General features: G+C 67.7%; 2 protein-coding genes across 4 annotated transcripts; both read left to right on the top strand.

The window, feature by feature from the left end:
- Positions 1-44: 44 nt before the first annotated feature.
- Positions 45-3,482, top strand: LSM1 (LSM1 homolog, mRNA degradation associated). Of its 2 annotated transcripts, XM_087762716.1 has the most exons (4): positions 45-197; positions 595-663; positions 1,641-1,756; positions 2,968-3,482. In XM_087762716.1, the coding sequence occupies exons 1-4, from the start codon at positions 152-154 to the stop codon at positions 3,136-3,138; spliced, it is 402 nt and encodes a 133-aa protein (XP_087618842.1). In that variant the 5' UTR covers positions 45-151; the 3' UTR covers positions 3,139-3,482. The 2 variants fall into 2 exon arrangements, with proteins under 2 accessions (XP_087618842.1, XP_087618841.1); XM_087762715.1 differs by lacking the exons at positions 45-197; positions 595-663; positions 1,641-1,756 and adding an exon at positions 2,066-2,821.
- Positions 3,483-4,973: 1,491 nt separating this feature from the next.
- LOC104016063 (G protein-coupled receptor kinase 5) lies at positions 4,974-15,444 on the top strand. 2 transcript variants are annotated; one of them, XM_087762700.1, is made up of 16 exons: positions 4,974-5,156; positions 9,890-9,985; positions 10,134-10,246; positions 11,096-11,173; positions 11,407-11,507; positions 11,581-11,673; positions 11,755-11,818; positions 11,893-12,033; positions 12,112-12,302; positions 12,386-12,423; positions 12,829-12,918; positions 13,013-13,221; positions 13,303-13,440; positions 13,522-13,659; positions 13,801-13,885; positions 13,983-15,444. In XM_087762700.1, exons 1-16 carry the CDS (start codon positions 5,105-5,107, stop codon positions 14,246-14,248), a joined length of 1,893 nt encoding a protein of 630 aa, XP_087618826.1. In that variant the 5' UTR covers positions 4,974-5,104; the 3' UTR covers positions 14,249-15,444. The 2 variants fall into 2 exon arrangements, with proteins under 2 accessions (XP_087618826.1, XP_087618827.1); XM_087762701.1 differs by having other exon boundaries at positions 4,976-5,156; positions 13,754-13,885; positions 13,983-14,237.
- Positions 15,445-15,458: the final 14 nt, after the last annotated feature.

Below are 15,458 nucleotides of genomic sequence, written 5' to 3'. Positions count from 1 at the left end.
CAATCAGCGGCCCTCCCGCCCGCGCAGCCCCCCCCCCCGCGGCTTAAAAGGGCAGCGCCGCGGTGGGCCCCGCCCGGCGGCGGGGAGGTTCCGGGGCGGCGGCGGCACCGGTTCATGGCGGCGCTTCCGCTGGGGGCGGCGCGGCGGCACCATGAACTACATGCCCGGCACGGCCAGCCTCATCCAGGACATCGACAGTGAGTGCGCCGCGGGGCCGGCACCCCCTTCCCCGAGGGCACCGTCCCCCGTGGGGCGGCCGCTCCCCTCTCTTCCCCGTGGGCGGCGGGCGGACTCGCGGCTTTCCCCGGGGACCTGCCCGCCGTGGGGCGGTCGGACCCCCCGTTCCCCGCGGCTGCCGCCCGCCGGGGGGCTTTCGGACCCCCCGTTCCCCGCGGCTGCCGCCCGCCGTGGGCACCGGCCCCGCGTGGGGCTGCTGCAGAAGGCGTCCTCGCTCCCCGTCGCGCTGCTGGGGCGGTTAACCGCGCACCACTGGCTTCCCCGTGTCGTTTTGGGGGGAGTGTGTCGGGGGGGGGGGGGGCGTGTTAATGCCCACGCGTGGCCGGGGCTGACCCTCCCGCTCTCCCGTTCCCGCAGAGAAGCACCTGGTCCTGCTGCGGGACGGCCGGACGCTCATCGGGTACCTGCGCAGCATCGACCAGTTCGGTATGTCCGCACCGGGGGCTGCCGGGGGGCTGCGGGAGGCTTCGGCCTGGCTTCAGACGCGCTCCGGTGCCAGCCGTGCGCAGGGGCTGGCGAGGAGGAGGAGGAGGAGGAGGAGAGCCCCGCAGCGCCCGTTCGCATGAGCTGGGCGAGGCTCCCGTCCCGCTTCCCGGAGCGTCTCCCTTCCCAAGCAGTGGCTTAACGGTAAAGAGGGAGTTTGGGTTTGGTGAGATTTTCCCGTTTCGTGGTCCCCGCTTAGCGCAGCGGCTGCGCCGCCTGCAGTAACGGCCCCACCGCCTGCCGGTCCTGAGCAGGAGCGCGCGTTTCCTTGCCTAAAAACAACGTGAATTTTGAAAGAAATCGGTTTCGTTGTGCGTAGAGCGATGCGATTCCAGGTCGCGTTTTTAGAGCACGTTTGTCTCGTGGATTAAATGCCCGCCTGCGCGTCCCCCTGGACTTAGTGCTTCACAGAGACTTCTCCCAGAACTGGGTGCTTCCCGCTGCCCAGGTTGCGTCCAGCATTGATGCTCTGGCATCCCTTTTTGGGCAGAAATAGCCCTGGATGCGCGCGGGTGATGTTTGTGCTCCCGACCGAGTGCCTTGGTCCTTGCCCGGAACCCGCAGCACCAACAACGCCGTTGTTTTCTCTGCCGTCGTCGGCACCTGGTGCTTGGGTGGGCTCGGGTCTGAGCTCGCCGTCCTGCCTGCCCTGCCTGCGCAGGCTGCGGCAGCTGGAGGGCAGAGGCTGCCTCGTGGCGCGGGAGCTGCTCTGCTGCTCCCGAAGTGCTGCGTCCGTCGCTGCAGCCACTGCGTTTCAGCCGGGGAGACGGTCGGTGCCTTCGGTGACCTGGTTCAGGTGACCTGCGTGAAAGCACCGGTGCCGTTGCTGCTCTGGGTTTTCTGCCTGGCTGGGATGGGACACCCTAGCTAGAAAACACAGTGAAATATGGATTATTTTCTCTCTCTCTTGATCGCTACAGCAAACTTGGTGTTGCACCAGACTGTGGAGCGCATCCATGTGGGCAAGAAGTATGGGGACATCCCTCGAGGCATCTTTGTTGTGAGAGGCGAGAACGTTGTTCTGCTGGGGGAAATAGTAAGTAAGCGGCTCCTTCTGCCTGCTCTCTGCCTGCTCTCTGCCTGCTGCCGGCCCGGGTCTGGGACTGAGCTGGTGGTGGTTGTGGTGACGTGACTCAGGCAGCACCGCCGAGGCGGCCACCAGAGCTGGGCGTCCGTCTTGTCTGTCTGCCGTGAAATAAGGTCACTGTCCCGTTGCAGGGGCTGAAATTTGAGTCCCCTCCCGGGGCCGGTTCAGGCTGAACCGTCGGGAAAACGCCCCCGCGTATCCGCGGGCGGGGGCAGAGGTGCCGTCCCGCAGCTGCAGCTCCTCTGGGACGAGGTGAGGGGTGAGGAGCGATACGTGGGCTGGCGAGCGGAGGGAGACATGGGGAGGCCCTGGCCTGTGTGCGGCATTGCTGGAGGGTGCCATGAGTGGCTGCCTGGGGGGCTGTCACCTCCCTGCTGGCTCGGCACTGGGGGACACCATGCGGGATGGGCTGGGGAGGAGTCGAGCGTCGTCTTGTTTGCTTCGGCTCTTTGGCCCGGCTGCTCCCTGGCAGCCCCCTCCTATCCACAGCCAGCCCGGGTGTCCCCGGCTGTCCTGGGGGTCCCTGTCCACATCCCCACCCGTCGGGGTGCCGCCAGCACCTCTGTTTTGCATCACCTCTTGACGGGACTCGTGGAAGACGTGTGGGCACGGGCTCACCATGGTCCGGGGGCCTCTGGGTCTCACCTGGAGGAGACTGTCCTGCACCTGCAAATCCGTGACCCAGGGAGAATGCGAGCGTTTACAGGACCAAATCCCCGGGCTGCCTTCGAGCTAGTTAGCCCAGAGCTTGGCTGCTCACCTCGGGAACCGTCCTGCTCCAACAACTTTGGCAAGAGCGATGGAGCCTGTCGTCTGTGGCGCAGCGATGCCCACCCTCCCCGGGGCACAGAGCCCGGCCAGGCGCTTGTAGGAAGTGCTCGGATGTCACCGAAGCCCGAGCGCAGGAGGGGTGCGCGCGTCAGCGTCCCAGTGGAGACGCAAGTGCAGATCCGCCCCAGACCTTTGACGTCCCCGCTGGCTTTTGGCCGCTGCAGACCGGCGCTGCCCTGGCCGGTGAGACGCGCTCGGCGGCGGCGACGTCGGCCCAGCCCCGAGCTGCCCCACGGGCAGAGCAGTGCCCGGAGCATCCCACCAGCAGAGCTGCGTGTCTTGGCCGCGGCGGCTGCCTTGCGGTGCTAAACGGGCTGTTTCTCTTGCAGGACCTGGAGAAGGAGAGCGACACGCCTCTGCAGCAGGTCTCCATCGAGGAGATCCTGGAGGAGCAGCGGGTGGAGCAGCAGGCCAAGCAGGAATCGGAGAAACTGAAAGTGCAGGCGCTGAAGGAGCGGGGCCTCTCTGTCCCGCGGGCGGACACCCTGGACGAGTACTAGATGTGCGGCCCCTCGGACCTTCCCTCCGTGGCAGAGCCAGGGGTGCTCTGTGATCCGCCCGTGCGGGGGCAGATCCCTTTGGAAAGGCGGTTTTTATTTTCAGATTGTGTTTTCTGTGGCGCAGATAACTAAAAAAATCATGCCTTTCGTTTCTCCTTGCGGAGAAGGAGGAGAGAAGGCGTTCGGCCGCGCTTCGAGGCGGCCAGGCGTGCTGGGGAGTGCGAGCGTTTGTGTTCAGGAGGCAAATCGCTTGGTCCTTTGGGTTTGTTTGCTTTTTCCTCCTCACGTGACTCTGGGTGAGAGTTTTCCTTGACGTGTAAATAAATCCTTGATCTCAACAACGATGGTTTTGCCTGTGTTCGGCACCTGACGCTCTGCCCTCTCTCGGGACTCGTGGAAGACGTGTGGGCACGGGCTCGGGGGTCCCCGGCGGGCGCTGTGCAGGGGGGAGACGGGACCCTTGGTCCTGCCACGGGCTGGGCTCGCTCCGAGGAAAAGCTTAAGGATATGGTGAGATCGCTCCCTCTGGGATGGGAAGCGGGACCTGGGTACCCCCCACACCCCGAAAAGGGCTGCTGCCTCCCCCAGCCAGGCTGCAGCTGCTCCCCTGCAGCTGAGCCCACTAATTACCCGCTGACGAAGAGCCACCGCAGCTGGGCTGGCCCTGCCGCACCTGGGGCGCCGGCAGCCCCTCTGCCTCCCCTCCGGCAGCATCTCCTCGCCTCGGTGCTGTGGAGGAGCCGGCGTGGCTGCAGCAGGTAGGAGACTCCTTCGCGTCGGGCTCGTCCCGATGCTCTTCGGTGACGGCGTCGGGCGGGAGCCTTCCCGCGCCGTGGCGGTGAGCGGCAGCGGTTGGTTTTGGGTTGGCTTTGGGCAGCTGCCAGGCTGTGGGAGCCTCCTGCGCGCAGGCAGGAAAGAGCAAACCTCGGCGGCGGCGAGCGGCGCGGGCTCTCCCTGGCAAACCCCTTTCGGTTTGCTTCCCCGTGGAGTGAAACGCGCACTCAGGGAAGCGCCTGTGCTGGGGGGGTGGGCGGGGGGGTCCCCACGAGTGGGTTTTCCCTTCCAAAGCGGCTCACTTCTCTGCGGGACGAGCCCCGCTCTGCTCGCTGGTGCGCCCACCGAGTACGAGCGGCTCCGCCTGCAGCCCTCCTGGGAAGCAAACGGCCAGCGCAGAGGGGGCCGGGACCCCCAAAAACGCGTTTCCCTGCAGCCTGCGCCGTGGGCTTCTCGCTTTTGGGGAGCGAAGGTGTCTTCCCTGTTGTGTTTGCTCGTGTCGGCTCGAGTGGGGTAGGACGAGTTTGGTGGTAGAAAAGGTGTAAACAAGGAAATGCAATTTCTTGCTTTAATGAAGGAAAAAAAAAAAAGGCCTTATGGAGACGGTGGTGGCTCCTGCAGCTGGAAAATCTCCGCCGGGAGGAAACGGCTTTTTCGGTTTCGTTGTTCTGCCCCTGTGGCTTTGGGGGGCAGCGGGGTGTTTTGGGGCGAGGGGGGGTCGGGGTGGCGATGCCGGCGGTGGCTGGGTGAAGGCGAGGGCCGCCCCGGCGGGGGGGTCCCGGCCCCGTGGTGCGGGTGGGTCTGGGGTCTTGTTTTGGGGGGGCTGCGGGGTGGGAGGAGGAGGAGGAAGGCTGCTGTGCTGCAGCCGGCTGCGGGGGTCCGAGGGTCGGTGCCCCCTCCCCGGGGGGGTGCAAGGAGCTGGTGCCCCCCAAACCGGGGGAGCCCCAAAGCGGGGTGGGCGCTCCCGTGCGGCGGGGCGCGGCGCTGCCCCTTACATAAGCCCGTGACGCCAGGGGGCGGCCCGTGACGTCACGGCGGTGACGCACCCCCCCTCCCCCGGAGGCGGCCGATTTGCGGCGGGAGGTGCCCGGACCGGACCGCCCCGCGCCGCCGGGCCGGGGCAGCGCCGCGCCGGGCATGGTGTGCGGGCGGGGGGGCTGCTCCGCCGCCCGCCGCCCCCCCCCGCCGCGCCATGGAGCTGGAGAACATCGTGGCCAACACCGTCCTGCTGAAGGCCCGCGAAGGTACCGAGCCCCCCGGCCCCCCTTCTTCCCATCCCGCTCCCCCTTCCCCTTCTTCTTCCCATCCCGCTCCCCGTTCCCACGCCGCATCCCGGCTCCCCTCCCCGCGCACCCTCCCGCGGCCCGGGTCACCCCACGCACCCCCTCCCTGGGCACCCCGGGACCCCTCCGTCCGGGGCGAGGGGTGGCCGGCTGGGCTCGTCCCGGCTGCCATCGCCGAGCCCCCGGCAGGGGACGGCTGCCCCGGTGCCGGGGGACGCGTCCGTCTGTCTGTCCCACCCGCCCTGTAGACCCAGGGACGCGGGGCGGAGAACGTAAAAAGCGATTTAGGTGCCGTTTCCCCCAGCGGTGCGTGTGCTGGGCTCAGGACGCGGGTCGGCTGAGAGCCGCTCTGTCCGTCCGTCCGTCTGTCCGTCCGTGCCAGCAGGACGCGTCTGGTGCGGACGGGGCTCGCGCGAGCCAAACTTTGCTGGTGCCAGGACGGCTCGGTGCAGGCCTGAGCGAAACGGGCGCTGCCAGGAAAAACACGGCCTTGCCGGTGCGCCGGCGGAGCTGGGGTGGTGCCGGTGGTGCCGGTGCCGCCGCCCCGGTTTGAGCCCCGCTGGCAGCTGGGGTGAGGCCTGGGGGGCGAAAGGCTGCGGGCGTCCGCGCCCCTCCGAAAGCGGGGCTTGGCACGGGTTCCCAGGGGAGCGCGGGCGCCTTTGTTTGCTTTTGGTTTCCTTTGGAAAACCGGCGCCCTCGTCGCTAAACCTTTGTGACCGAAAAGCAAACAGCCCCGAGAGCCACCAGCGCTGGCGCGGCCCTGCGGGCGAGGCAGGGAGCGGGGCCGCTCGGAGGTGAGCCTATTTTTATTTTTTTTTTTTTTTTTTAACTCCCAGTCTTCTAAAAGTTTCCTTACCCCCATCGTGGTCGCTTCCAGCAGCACTGGAGACGCTGCAGGGGCCGGGGAGGTGCCGGTGCCCTCGCCGGGGAGGGAGAGGTTTGGCATTGGGAGCGTGGAGCAGCCGGCCAGGCGTTTGCACCGATGCTCCCTGCGCAGGGCTGGACCCTGCTGCTATCCCATGGGATGCACCACGGCCACCCGCCTGAGCCGGAGCCTCGCCTGAGCCGGAGCTGGAGAAGGGGGTTTTGGCCTCGGGAGCGAGGGGGGGCTCTGCCGCCGCAGGCGCCAAACGGGTTAATGTCGGCGTGCGACGGCTGCGAGAGGCTCCGGAAGCCGGGAAGCAGAGAGGGACGAGGGCTGGGTCCCAGCCGGGCGGCCGCTTCCCTCCCTGGCGGCACGGGGAGGACTGGAGCTGCCACAGCAGAAAGCTGAGACCCCACTGGCCATGGCTGGGGGGTCCCCACGCTCGGGGGTCGCAGGCCGGCCTCGTGCCGAAAGGTGCGGGGAGCTCGGCGCCACCACCTGTAACTGTATTTGGCCAAATTCCTCCGTCCTCAGGGCGTGCTGGGGGGGCTTGGCGTGGGCAGGCGGCCCTGCACCTCCGGTACTTTTTGGGGTGCTGGCAGCAGCAGTCCCGTCCCACGGGCAGTGTCAGACCCAGCATTTGGACGCGGTGTGGGTGGGTGCCGGGACCGAGCTGGGCTGTGGGTTCGGGGCCTCGGTGGTTTGAGGGGCTCCCCGAGCTGCTGCCGCCCGCTGCGCCCCTCGAAGGGGCCTTGCTCTGCTGCGGGGCCCCTCGCTTCGGCCTCGTGGCCCTTCCTGCTGCGCACCCAGGGGCTTTGCAGAGGTCTCTGGCTGCCCGGCCGCCCTGGGCTTCGTGCCCAGCTCTCTGCTGGGGCTGCTGGAGCTTTCGAGGGAGAGCTGATGTCCCCGAGGGCTCCGAAAGCTCAGGGAGGCAAAAGGGCTTGTCCGCCCGCGGAAGTGCCCGGGATAAAAACCCAGGAGCGTGCAGGCACGGAGGAGATAACAGGCGGTGAGTAAGGCTTTATGGCTCACCGGGGCGGGGGCAGCCGGGTCCGCACCTCACCAGGCATCGGTGCCGTTGCACCGCGCATCGGCTGGTGACGGGGCACCTGGGGGAACACGCTCCTGCCCGCCGCAGGTGTAACGCACCTTCCCGCGGGTGCCGCGCCGTTCGGTACCTGGGCTCCTTTCCGCTGAGGAACGGTTTGATTTTGCTGTCAGCAGCTTTTCTGGTTGCCGCGGTTGGCAGCGGCAGCGTCCACGCGGGGCTTCCCGGCGCGGTTCCCTTGCGGGGAGCAGGGCCGAGGCGAGCGCCGATTTCTCATTTTCTCTTTCCTGCTGCCTGGCAGGCGACTGGCTCTCGTTTGTGCGGGCCGGGAGCAGGCAGCGGTGGGATGCCCCAGCACGGCTGCCAGCTGCTCGCCGTGTGTCCTCTTTCCCGGCTGCCCTGACCCTGCAGAGGATGCTGCGGGAGAGGGGCCGGGATGTCCCCGTCGGTGCTCTGCTGCCCAGCACCGAGGGGTCCGTGCTGGCGGGAGGGTGGCGGTGCCCAGGCCCCCTGCCCTGCCTGCAGCCCCACACCGGGCCAGGAAGGGCTGCCAGCCCTCCGTGCGGCTCCGCCAGCTGCTGGGATCCGGCTCCACCCTGGGAAGCCGAGGCGAGGGCAGGGTCGCTTCTGCAGGGGGGCTGCGGGCAGCAGTGGGGGACGTGGGCTGGGGTGGTCCTGCCCCGCGGCGGGCTGGGGTTGGGGCTCGGTGCCTGCACCTGCCCTCAGGGACGCATGCGCTGCCTGCGCGGGTGCGGGCACTGCCTATAGTGGAGATGGCAACGATGTCTCCGTCTCTGGCCAGCATGGAAAGCTGCCTGGGCTACTGTGGCACGGGGGTCCCCACTTCACAGGTCCAGCACCGTGGGGTGCAGCCTGATGCTCTGGGATGCGAATGGGGAGCTGAAGCCCCCGGGAGCAGCTGTGTGCGGCAGGAGCAGACAGCACTCGCCGGGGCTCCCGCCTGCCTGGGTGCCAGCTCGGCGCAAGGACTGTATGTGATATATATTTTTTTTCCCCCTTTACGTTGAGGTCTTTGGGTCTTGCACAGGCTCTAGCTCCGTGTCCTGGTGGGACCCGCTGCGGCGGGTGGTGGCTGGGGGCCCTGGGCAGGGGACGGGATGGGTTTTGCTTTGCCCGAGCACACTACGGGTGGAGGAGCGGGTCCCGCTCCCAGCCCCGCTGCCCCTTTGCCCTGGGGCCTCGGCGGAGCTGGGATGGCTCTGCTACGGGTTGGTTTTGGTGCGGTTTCACCTGGGGATGGGACGTGCACTGGGGACGTGGTGCTCTTCCCCACTCGCCCTGGCTGTGCCGCGCCTGGCACGCCGCAGGGGGACCTGACCGGGGAAGGAGGATGCTGCAGCAGGAGCATGTGTGGAGGCAAAACACTTCTGCCTTGAACTCGCTGTGTGCTCAGCTCTCCTCCTTCCCACCCGGCTCCCAGCCCTTCCCCAGCGGCACCGTCCCAGCCCGCAGTGAGCTCCGGCAGAGCCCAGCTGAGAGCGCATCCCCGGGGCTCAGCTGGGGGAGATGCGTCGGGGCACGGGTGACGAGCGTTAATTTATTTTCATCATCGCAGCAAACAAGTTGAAATTTGGCAGGAGCGCCGTAAAGCGTCGGGCGATGCGGTGTGCTGGGGCGGGTACCTGCAGAGTCTGTGGAAAAGACAGGGAGGGAATTGCGTGGGCTGCATGCCTCTGAGCCTGGCCATGAAGCCGCAGTCTCTGGGCATCCCTGCGAGGTTGGGGCTGCCCGGGCTGCCCGTGTTGGATGGCTCCTCCTTGTCTGGGCATCACCCCTTTGCCAGCCACCCGGGGGGCTCCAGCCTGGGCACCGCGGGGCGAGGGGAGCAGCTGCTCCTCTTCCTTGGGTGCTGAGTGCTCAGGACCCCGTGCCACCGGTGTCAGGGTGAGCAAGGTGCCCGGGGACCTGCGTCCTCTGGCCGCTGAGGCTGCTCCGCTGGCTGGCGCGGGGCGATTCCTGCTGGAGGAAGCGAGCCGATGACGGCAGGAAGCTCTGCCCGGCGAAACGCCGGCCCGGCCGGAGCCCAGCACCATGGCGTCCCATGGGCTCGCCTCGGCGTCACCGGGGCCGGCGGCGGGCGGTGCTGGCCGGCCACCAGCTCAGAGCTGCGCTGATGTCAGGTCCCTGCAGGGATGACTTCACGCGCCAAGCATCCGCCTGCGAGCCCGGGAGGAGCGGCTGCTGCTGTGGGGCCATGCCTCTGCCCCCTCCTCATCCCCGGAGAGTCCCCGTCCCCAAGGAGGCAGAGGCCGGGCTGCTGCAGCCCCATGTGCAAGATGAGCAGTTTGGTGGAGAGATAGGAAACCAGATGTTTGCGGGAGGGAGCGACGCGGGGCTGTGGCGTTGTTTGGGGAAGAAGCCTGCACCCACCGGGCTCGGCCTCCCCCGGCGCCGGGCGATGCCAAGGGGGATCCCGTTCCTGCCCTGGAGCGGGGCTGGGAGCCGTGACCATGGGGATCCCCTCGGCTGTTCGGGGCGAGGGTCCCCTCCGGGGGTCAGAGCCCTCTCCAGGGTTGAGGGCGTTTTCCCACGTGGCTTCAGAGTTGCCCAAAGCCCCAGTGCTGGCGGTGTGTGGGTACGTGTGTGAGCAATGGGTTTTGGGGACCAGCAGTGATGGGATGGAGGGGAAACCCCAAACTGGGCGGCTCTGCAGGACTGGGCAGGGGCTCTGCTGCCCCGTTCCCCCTGTCGCCGGCCGGGCCGGGGCAGCGATGCCCATCCTGCCAGCGTGACCTCTTCTCCCTCTCCCCCCGGCTGCAGGAGGTGGCGGCAAGCGGAAAGGCAGGAGCAAGAAGTGGAGGGAGATCCTCCGGTTCCCGCACATCAGCCAGTGCGATGAGCTGCGGAAGGGCCTGGGTGAGCTGGGGAGGGCGCCGGGAACCGGCAGAACCGGCTCACGGGTCCCGGCACGGCGCCGGGTCGCGGCCGCGCTGGGGGCACGGCAGACGCGGGGCTGCGGCATGTGCTCGGCACGGTGCGTGGCACATCCCGCCTTCCCTTGCAGAGCAGGACTACGGCAGCCTGTGCCAGAAGCAGCCCATCGGCCGGCTGCTCTTCCGGCAGTTCTGCGAGACGCGGCCGGAGCTCCTGCGCTGCATCCGCTTCCTGGACGCCGTGGTGAGGGACCCCGCGGGATGCCACCGTGCCGGCTCTGCTTGGGGACGGTGACGTGCACAGGCGTTTTCCCGGGATGGGGCGGGTCGGGGTTTTGCTGAGTCCCATGGCAGGTTTGCAGCGTGAGCCCCAGGGCAGTGGCTGCGGAGCGGTACCCGGGGAGGCAGAGACCACCCCATCCCAGTGCGCTGCGGGTTTCTCTCTGGGCCGTGCTGGAGGAAGGGGGCTTTCCATCCCAGCAAGCTCAAAATGCTGCGGGAGAATCCATCCACGCCTGCTGCAGGGTTAACCCCGGTGCCAGGAGATTTCAGATGCTGGCGAACTGGAGACATGAGCCTCATAAAATGATCCGTGTTTCCCTTTACGGCACAGTTTGTGTCAGTGGTGGGTGCGTGCCCTGCGCAGCAGGGTTGGCTTTCCAGGGCTGCCCGGGGGGCCGGGGGCCGCCGGGGGAGCAGCCAGAGCCTCTCGGACGTGCAAAGACCGACAGCTGTGGGGGCTGCTAATGGAAAACATGTGCCTGTAAAATGGCCCCTGCTTGTGCCGGCTCTCAGAGCTCTTGCAGGACATTTTTCCCCCCTTTCTGAATAACTAGAGCTGCCCGGGCTGCAGCGGGCCTGGGTCTGGCAGCTTGCTCCCCTGCCTGCTGTGGGGAGCGGTGTGGGAGACCCCCTGGGACTGCCAGTCCACCCTGAGCCCCTGGTGCAGGCAGCTGCCCGTGGCACGGGGGCAGGCAGCTCCCTCACCCCACGGCTGGGGCAGACGGGCCTCGTTTGGGGCAGCCGGGGGCTTGGCAGGGAGCCGTGCCCAGTGCAACGGCCTGCAGCACCCTCCTCTCCCCGGGCATCCCAGGCGGACTACGAGCTCTCCCCGGATGAGAAGCGGAAGGAGATGGGGGAGGAGATCATTGGCCGGTTCCTCAAGCAGGAGGTGAGTCCTGGGGGGCTTTCCCCACCCCAGGCAGCGGGAGCAGGATGGGGCGAGGATGGGATGGGAGCAGGGGCAGTGGCGGGGGGAATAGGGAGGTCCCTTGCTGGCCACAGAGCCGCATCCCTGCTCTCTGGGCATCCCAGTGGCACCCATCACCCAGCTGGGATCACGGGTGGGATGCGGGAGCGATGCAGCCGGGGTGTGGGTGCGCATCCGTCTGCTCCCCTCGGCAGTCCCCGGATTTCCTGCCCGAGGTGGGCCAGCCCCACGCCAGCCGGTGCCTGCAGGACCTGCAGAAGAGCCCCTGCAAGGACCTCTTCAGCAGCTGCCTGCGGTGAGTGCCCTGCCCGGAGACGGGAGGCCGGGGGGGCTGTGGGTGACACCAACCGTCCCCGCTCCCCCCGCAGCCCCCTGCACGAGTACCTGAGCGGGGATCCCTTCGCCGACTACCGGGACAGCATGTATTTCGACCGGTTCCTGCAGTGGAAGTACCTGGAGAGGTGAGTGGGGGGGTCTGGGGGGGTCCGAGGGGTCTTGGGAGGGGGTCTGGGGGGTGACGTGCCCAGGGCTGTGCGTTGCAGGCAGTCGGTCACCAAGGACACGTTTCGGCAGTACCGGATCCTGGGCAAGGGCGGTTTCGGAGAGGTACGGCCATGGGGGGAGGAGTGGGGGGCGATGGCGGGCTGGTGGGGGCTCACCCCACCGCCGTCCCCCCCAAGGTGTGCGCCTGCCAGGTGCGGGCCACAGGGAAGATGTACGCCTGCAAGAAGCTGGAGAAGAAGCGGATCAAGAAGCGGAAAGGGGAGGCGATGGCCCTGAACGAGAAGCAGATCCTGGAGAAGGTCAACAGCCGGTTCGTGGTGCGTGTCGTGCTCTCTTGGGGGGCCGGGGAGCCGGGGGGGCCGGGGCCGGCGCTGACGGCCGGGGCGGGCATGCAGGTGAGCCTGGCGTATGCCTACGAGACAAAGGACGCGCTCTGCCTGGTGCTGACCATCATGAACGGCGGCGACCTCAAGTTCCACATCTACAACATGGGCAACCCCGGCTTCGAGGACGAGCGTGTGGTTTTCTACGCGGCGGAGATCTGCTGCGGGCTCCAGCACCTGCACCAGGAGGGCATCGTCTACCGGTGAGCGGGGCCTGGGCACGGGACCGGCAGGGTGGCCGGATGGGACCGCTCTGTGCTGAGCCATCTGTCCGTCTGTCCCGCAGGGACCTGAAGCCGGAGAACATCCTGCTGGATGATGATGGTGAGGAGGGAGCTACTGGGTCTGGCTCTGCCCATGCTCTTGGCTTTGGGGAGGGGTCTCCGCGTGCCTCCCGGAGGGTCTCTGGCTGTGTTTTGGGGAGGACGCGCAGGGATCTGGGATGGCCCTTCCCTGGGATGCTGCCCTCCGTGCAGGGATCTGGGATGGCCCTTCCCTGGGATGCTGCCCTCCGTGCAGGGATCTGGGATGGCCCTTCCCTGGGATGCTGCCCTCTGTGCAGGGATGGCCCTTCCCTGGGATGCTGCCCTCTGTGCAGGGATCTGGGATGGCCCTTTCCTGGGATGCTGCCCTCCATGCAGAGGTCTAGGATGGCCCTTCCCTGGGATGCTGCCCTCCATGCAGGGCATCTTCCCTGGGATGATGCCCTCAACCCCCTCCCTGCCCTAGGCCACATCAGGATCTCTGACCTGGGGCTGGCTATCAAGATCCCCGAGGGCGAGACCATCCGCGGCCGCGTGGGCACCGTCGGCTACATGGGTGAGCGTGGGGGGCTGCGCCGGCCGGGCTGGCCCGGGGGTCCCTGTGCCGCGGTGAGCCTGGCCGCTGACGGTTTTGGGGCCGTGCCTCACAGCCCCGGAGGTGATCAACAACGAGCGCTACACCTTCAGCCCCGACTGGTGGGGCCTGGGCTGCCTGGTGTACGAGATGATCGAGGGGCAGTCGCCCTTCCGCGCCCGCAAGGAGCGGGTGAAGAGGGAGGAGGTGGAGAAGCGGGTGCAGGAGGACCAGGAGCTGTACTCGGACAAGTTCAGTGAGGATGCTCGGGCCATCTGCAAGATGGTGAGCTGGGGAGCGGCTGGTCCCTGCGGGGACCGGGGCTGGCTCCGTCCCCTCGCCGTGACTGCCCGTCCCCCTCCCCAGCTCCTGGCCAAGGACCCTAAGCAGCGGCTGGGCTGCGGGGCTGACGGGGCGGCCGAGGTGAAGCGCCATCCCTTCTTCAGGACCATCAACTTCAAGCGCCTGGAGGCCGGCATCATGACGCCCTCCTTCGTGCCGGACGTAAGGGGCAGGGCGGGGGTGGGCAGCCGCGGTGGGGGGCCAGCCCCGCTCCCCCCACTGACGCCTCTCTGGCTCCCACAGCCCCGGGCGGTTTACTGCAAGGATGTGCTGGACATCGAGCAGTTCTCGACGGTGAAAGGCGTCAACCTGGACCAAACCGACAACGATTTCTATGCCAAGTTCGCCACCGGCAGTGTCTCCATCCCCTGGCAGAACGAGGTACCGGGGGCACGGGGCACCGGGGGGGTCCGGCCCTGCTACAGCACCACCGGGGCTGCCCATGCCCATCCCCCCGGTGACCTGACCCCCCCAGATGATCGAGACTGAGTGCTTCAAGGACCTCAATGTGTTCGGTCCCAGCGGGACCCGCTCCCCCGACCTGGACTGGAGGCAGCTGCCCGAGCCCCCCAAGCGGAGCCTTCTGCAGAGGCTCTTCCGACGCCACGTAAGAGACGGGGAGGTATTTGGGGGGGGGGGGGGGGGGTGTGTTTCTCCCTAAGACCCCCCTGGCTCACTGCCTGCTGTCTGTCTGTCCCTTGCAGCCGGCCGAGTACACCATCGGCACCACCATCCACCCCCCCGACCCGGCCGCTGTGAACTCGCACCCTCCCACGGCCAACTCCGCCTGCCGAGCCCCAGCCACGGCACCGGCACCATCCTGACCCCTCTCGCCATCCCGGGGGGAGCCACCAGGGCCGGGCAGCCCCCAGGCCCCCCTGTGCCCTCTCAGGGTTGTCTTGGACCAGGGCCGGGGTCTCCGGGGATGCTCGCGGAGGCGAGGCAGGATGCCGGCGCGGGCAGGGGGTGATGGAGGGGCACTGGGCCGGGAGCAGAGTTCGCCAGACCCCGACCCTGGCAGCTCCCCAGCCCCTTTCCCCCAGCCCCACGGCGTGTCCAGCCTGTTCTCGGGGGCTCCTGCTGCAGGACCACCGCCCCTCGCCCCCCCGAGCCGCTGCCGGGGAAGGGGCCAGGGCAGGGACCTATTTTTGCTGCGTTTGAGCCCGTTATCTTATCGCCGGCTCAGTGCATGGCCTCTGCGGGCGCAGGGGGGCTGCGGGTTTATCTGTGCTCTCCAAATAGAAACAAAGGCAGCCTTGGAGCGAGGGGTGCCCCTGACTCACCCCGGCCATGCCGCGGGGTCCCCGCAGCGGGAGGGACGGGGCCAACCCGGCAGAGCCTCCTCCTTGGGAGGACACAGCCTCCCCCCTCTTGCTCCAGCCGCCACAATGTGAATTGGGCTCAGAAAAGGGAATTTTCTTGAACGTGGCTGGGCTGGGGGTGGTGGGGGGCTCCCTCCGTCCTCAGGGGCCAGCTCAGGGCAGCCTCGGGGTGCCCCAGCCTTGCCCTGGGGCTGGCGGGGCGCACAAGGGCACGGCGCCCGTGGGGCTGGGTGTGCAAGGGGCAGCGAGCATGCGTGGGTGTGCAAGGGGCAGGCAGCGCATGTGGGCGTGCAAGGGACAGCGCGTGTGGACGTGCGAAGGGCAGGCAGCGTGTTCAGGTGTGCAAAGGACCGCGTGTGAATGTGCAAAGAGCAGGCAGCGTGTTCGGGTGTGCAAAGGACCGCGTGTGGATGTGCAAAGAGCAGGCAGCGTGTTCGGGTGTGCAAAGGACCGCGTGTGGATGTGCAAAGAGCAGGCAGCGTGTTTGGGTGTGCAAAAGACAGCACATGTAGACATGCAAAGAGCAGGCAGTGTGTTTGGGTGTGCAAGGGGCAGCGCCTGTGGACGTGCGAAGGGCAGGCAGCGTGCGTGGGTGTGCAAGGGGCAGCGCGTGTGGACGTGCGAAGGGCAGGCAGCGTGCGTGGGTGTGCAAGGGGCAGTGCACGCAGGCTGGGGGGGCCATGCTGCGGGCACCCAGGCTCCCGTGCCTTTGGGCCCCGGTGAATTTCTGCCTCCGGCGCCTTTGGTTTACATTCGATCCGGTTTTGTACATTTGTAAGCTGTTGTAAATATTTGTACGTTGAGCGCCTGGATGTACATTTTTAAGCTAAAATCTGCAATCGGAGCTGCGTGGTGACT

This window comes from Nipponia nippon, unplaced genomic scaffold, assembly GCF_047370975.1.
Source record: "Nipponia nippon isolate SJK-2023a ecotype South Korea unplaced genomic scaffold, ASM4737097v1 scaffold_27, whole genome shotgun sequence".
Lineage (NCBI taxonomy): Eukaryota > Metazoa > Chordata > Aves > Pelecaniformes > Threskiornithidae > Nipponia > Nipponia nippon.
Note: the sequence above shows the minus strand (reverse complement) of the source record. Positions and strands in the feature narration are given on the sequence as shown.

Coding starts and splice junctions, on each gene's coding strand:
- LOC104016063 (XM_087762700.1), top strand. CDS start 5,105: ATGGAGCTGGAGAACATCGTGGCCAACACCGTCCTGCTGAAGGCCCGC. Junction 12,424..12,828: donor CATCCTGCTGGATGATGATG/GTGAGGAGGGAG, acceptor TCCCTGCCCTAG/GCCACATCAGGATCTCTGAC. Junction 13,441..13,521: donor CGCCCTCCTTCGTGCCGGAC/GTAAGGGGCAGG, acceptor TGGCTCCCACAG/CCCCGGGCGGTTTACTGCAA.
- LSM1 (XM_087762715.1), top strand. CDS start 2,105: ATGGGGAGGCCCTGGCCTGTGTGCGGCATTGCTGGAGGGTGCCATGAG. Junction 2,822..2,967: donor GACCGGCGCTGCCCTGGCCG/GTGAGACGCGCT, acceptor TTTCTCTTGCAG/GACCTGGAGAAGGAGAGCGA.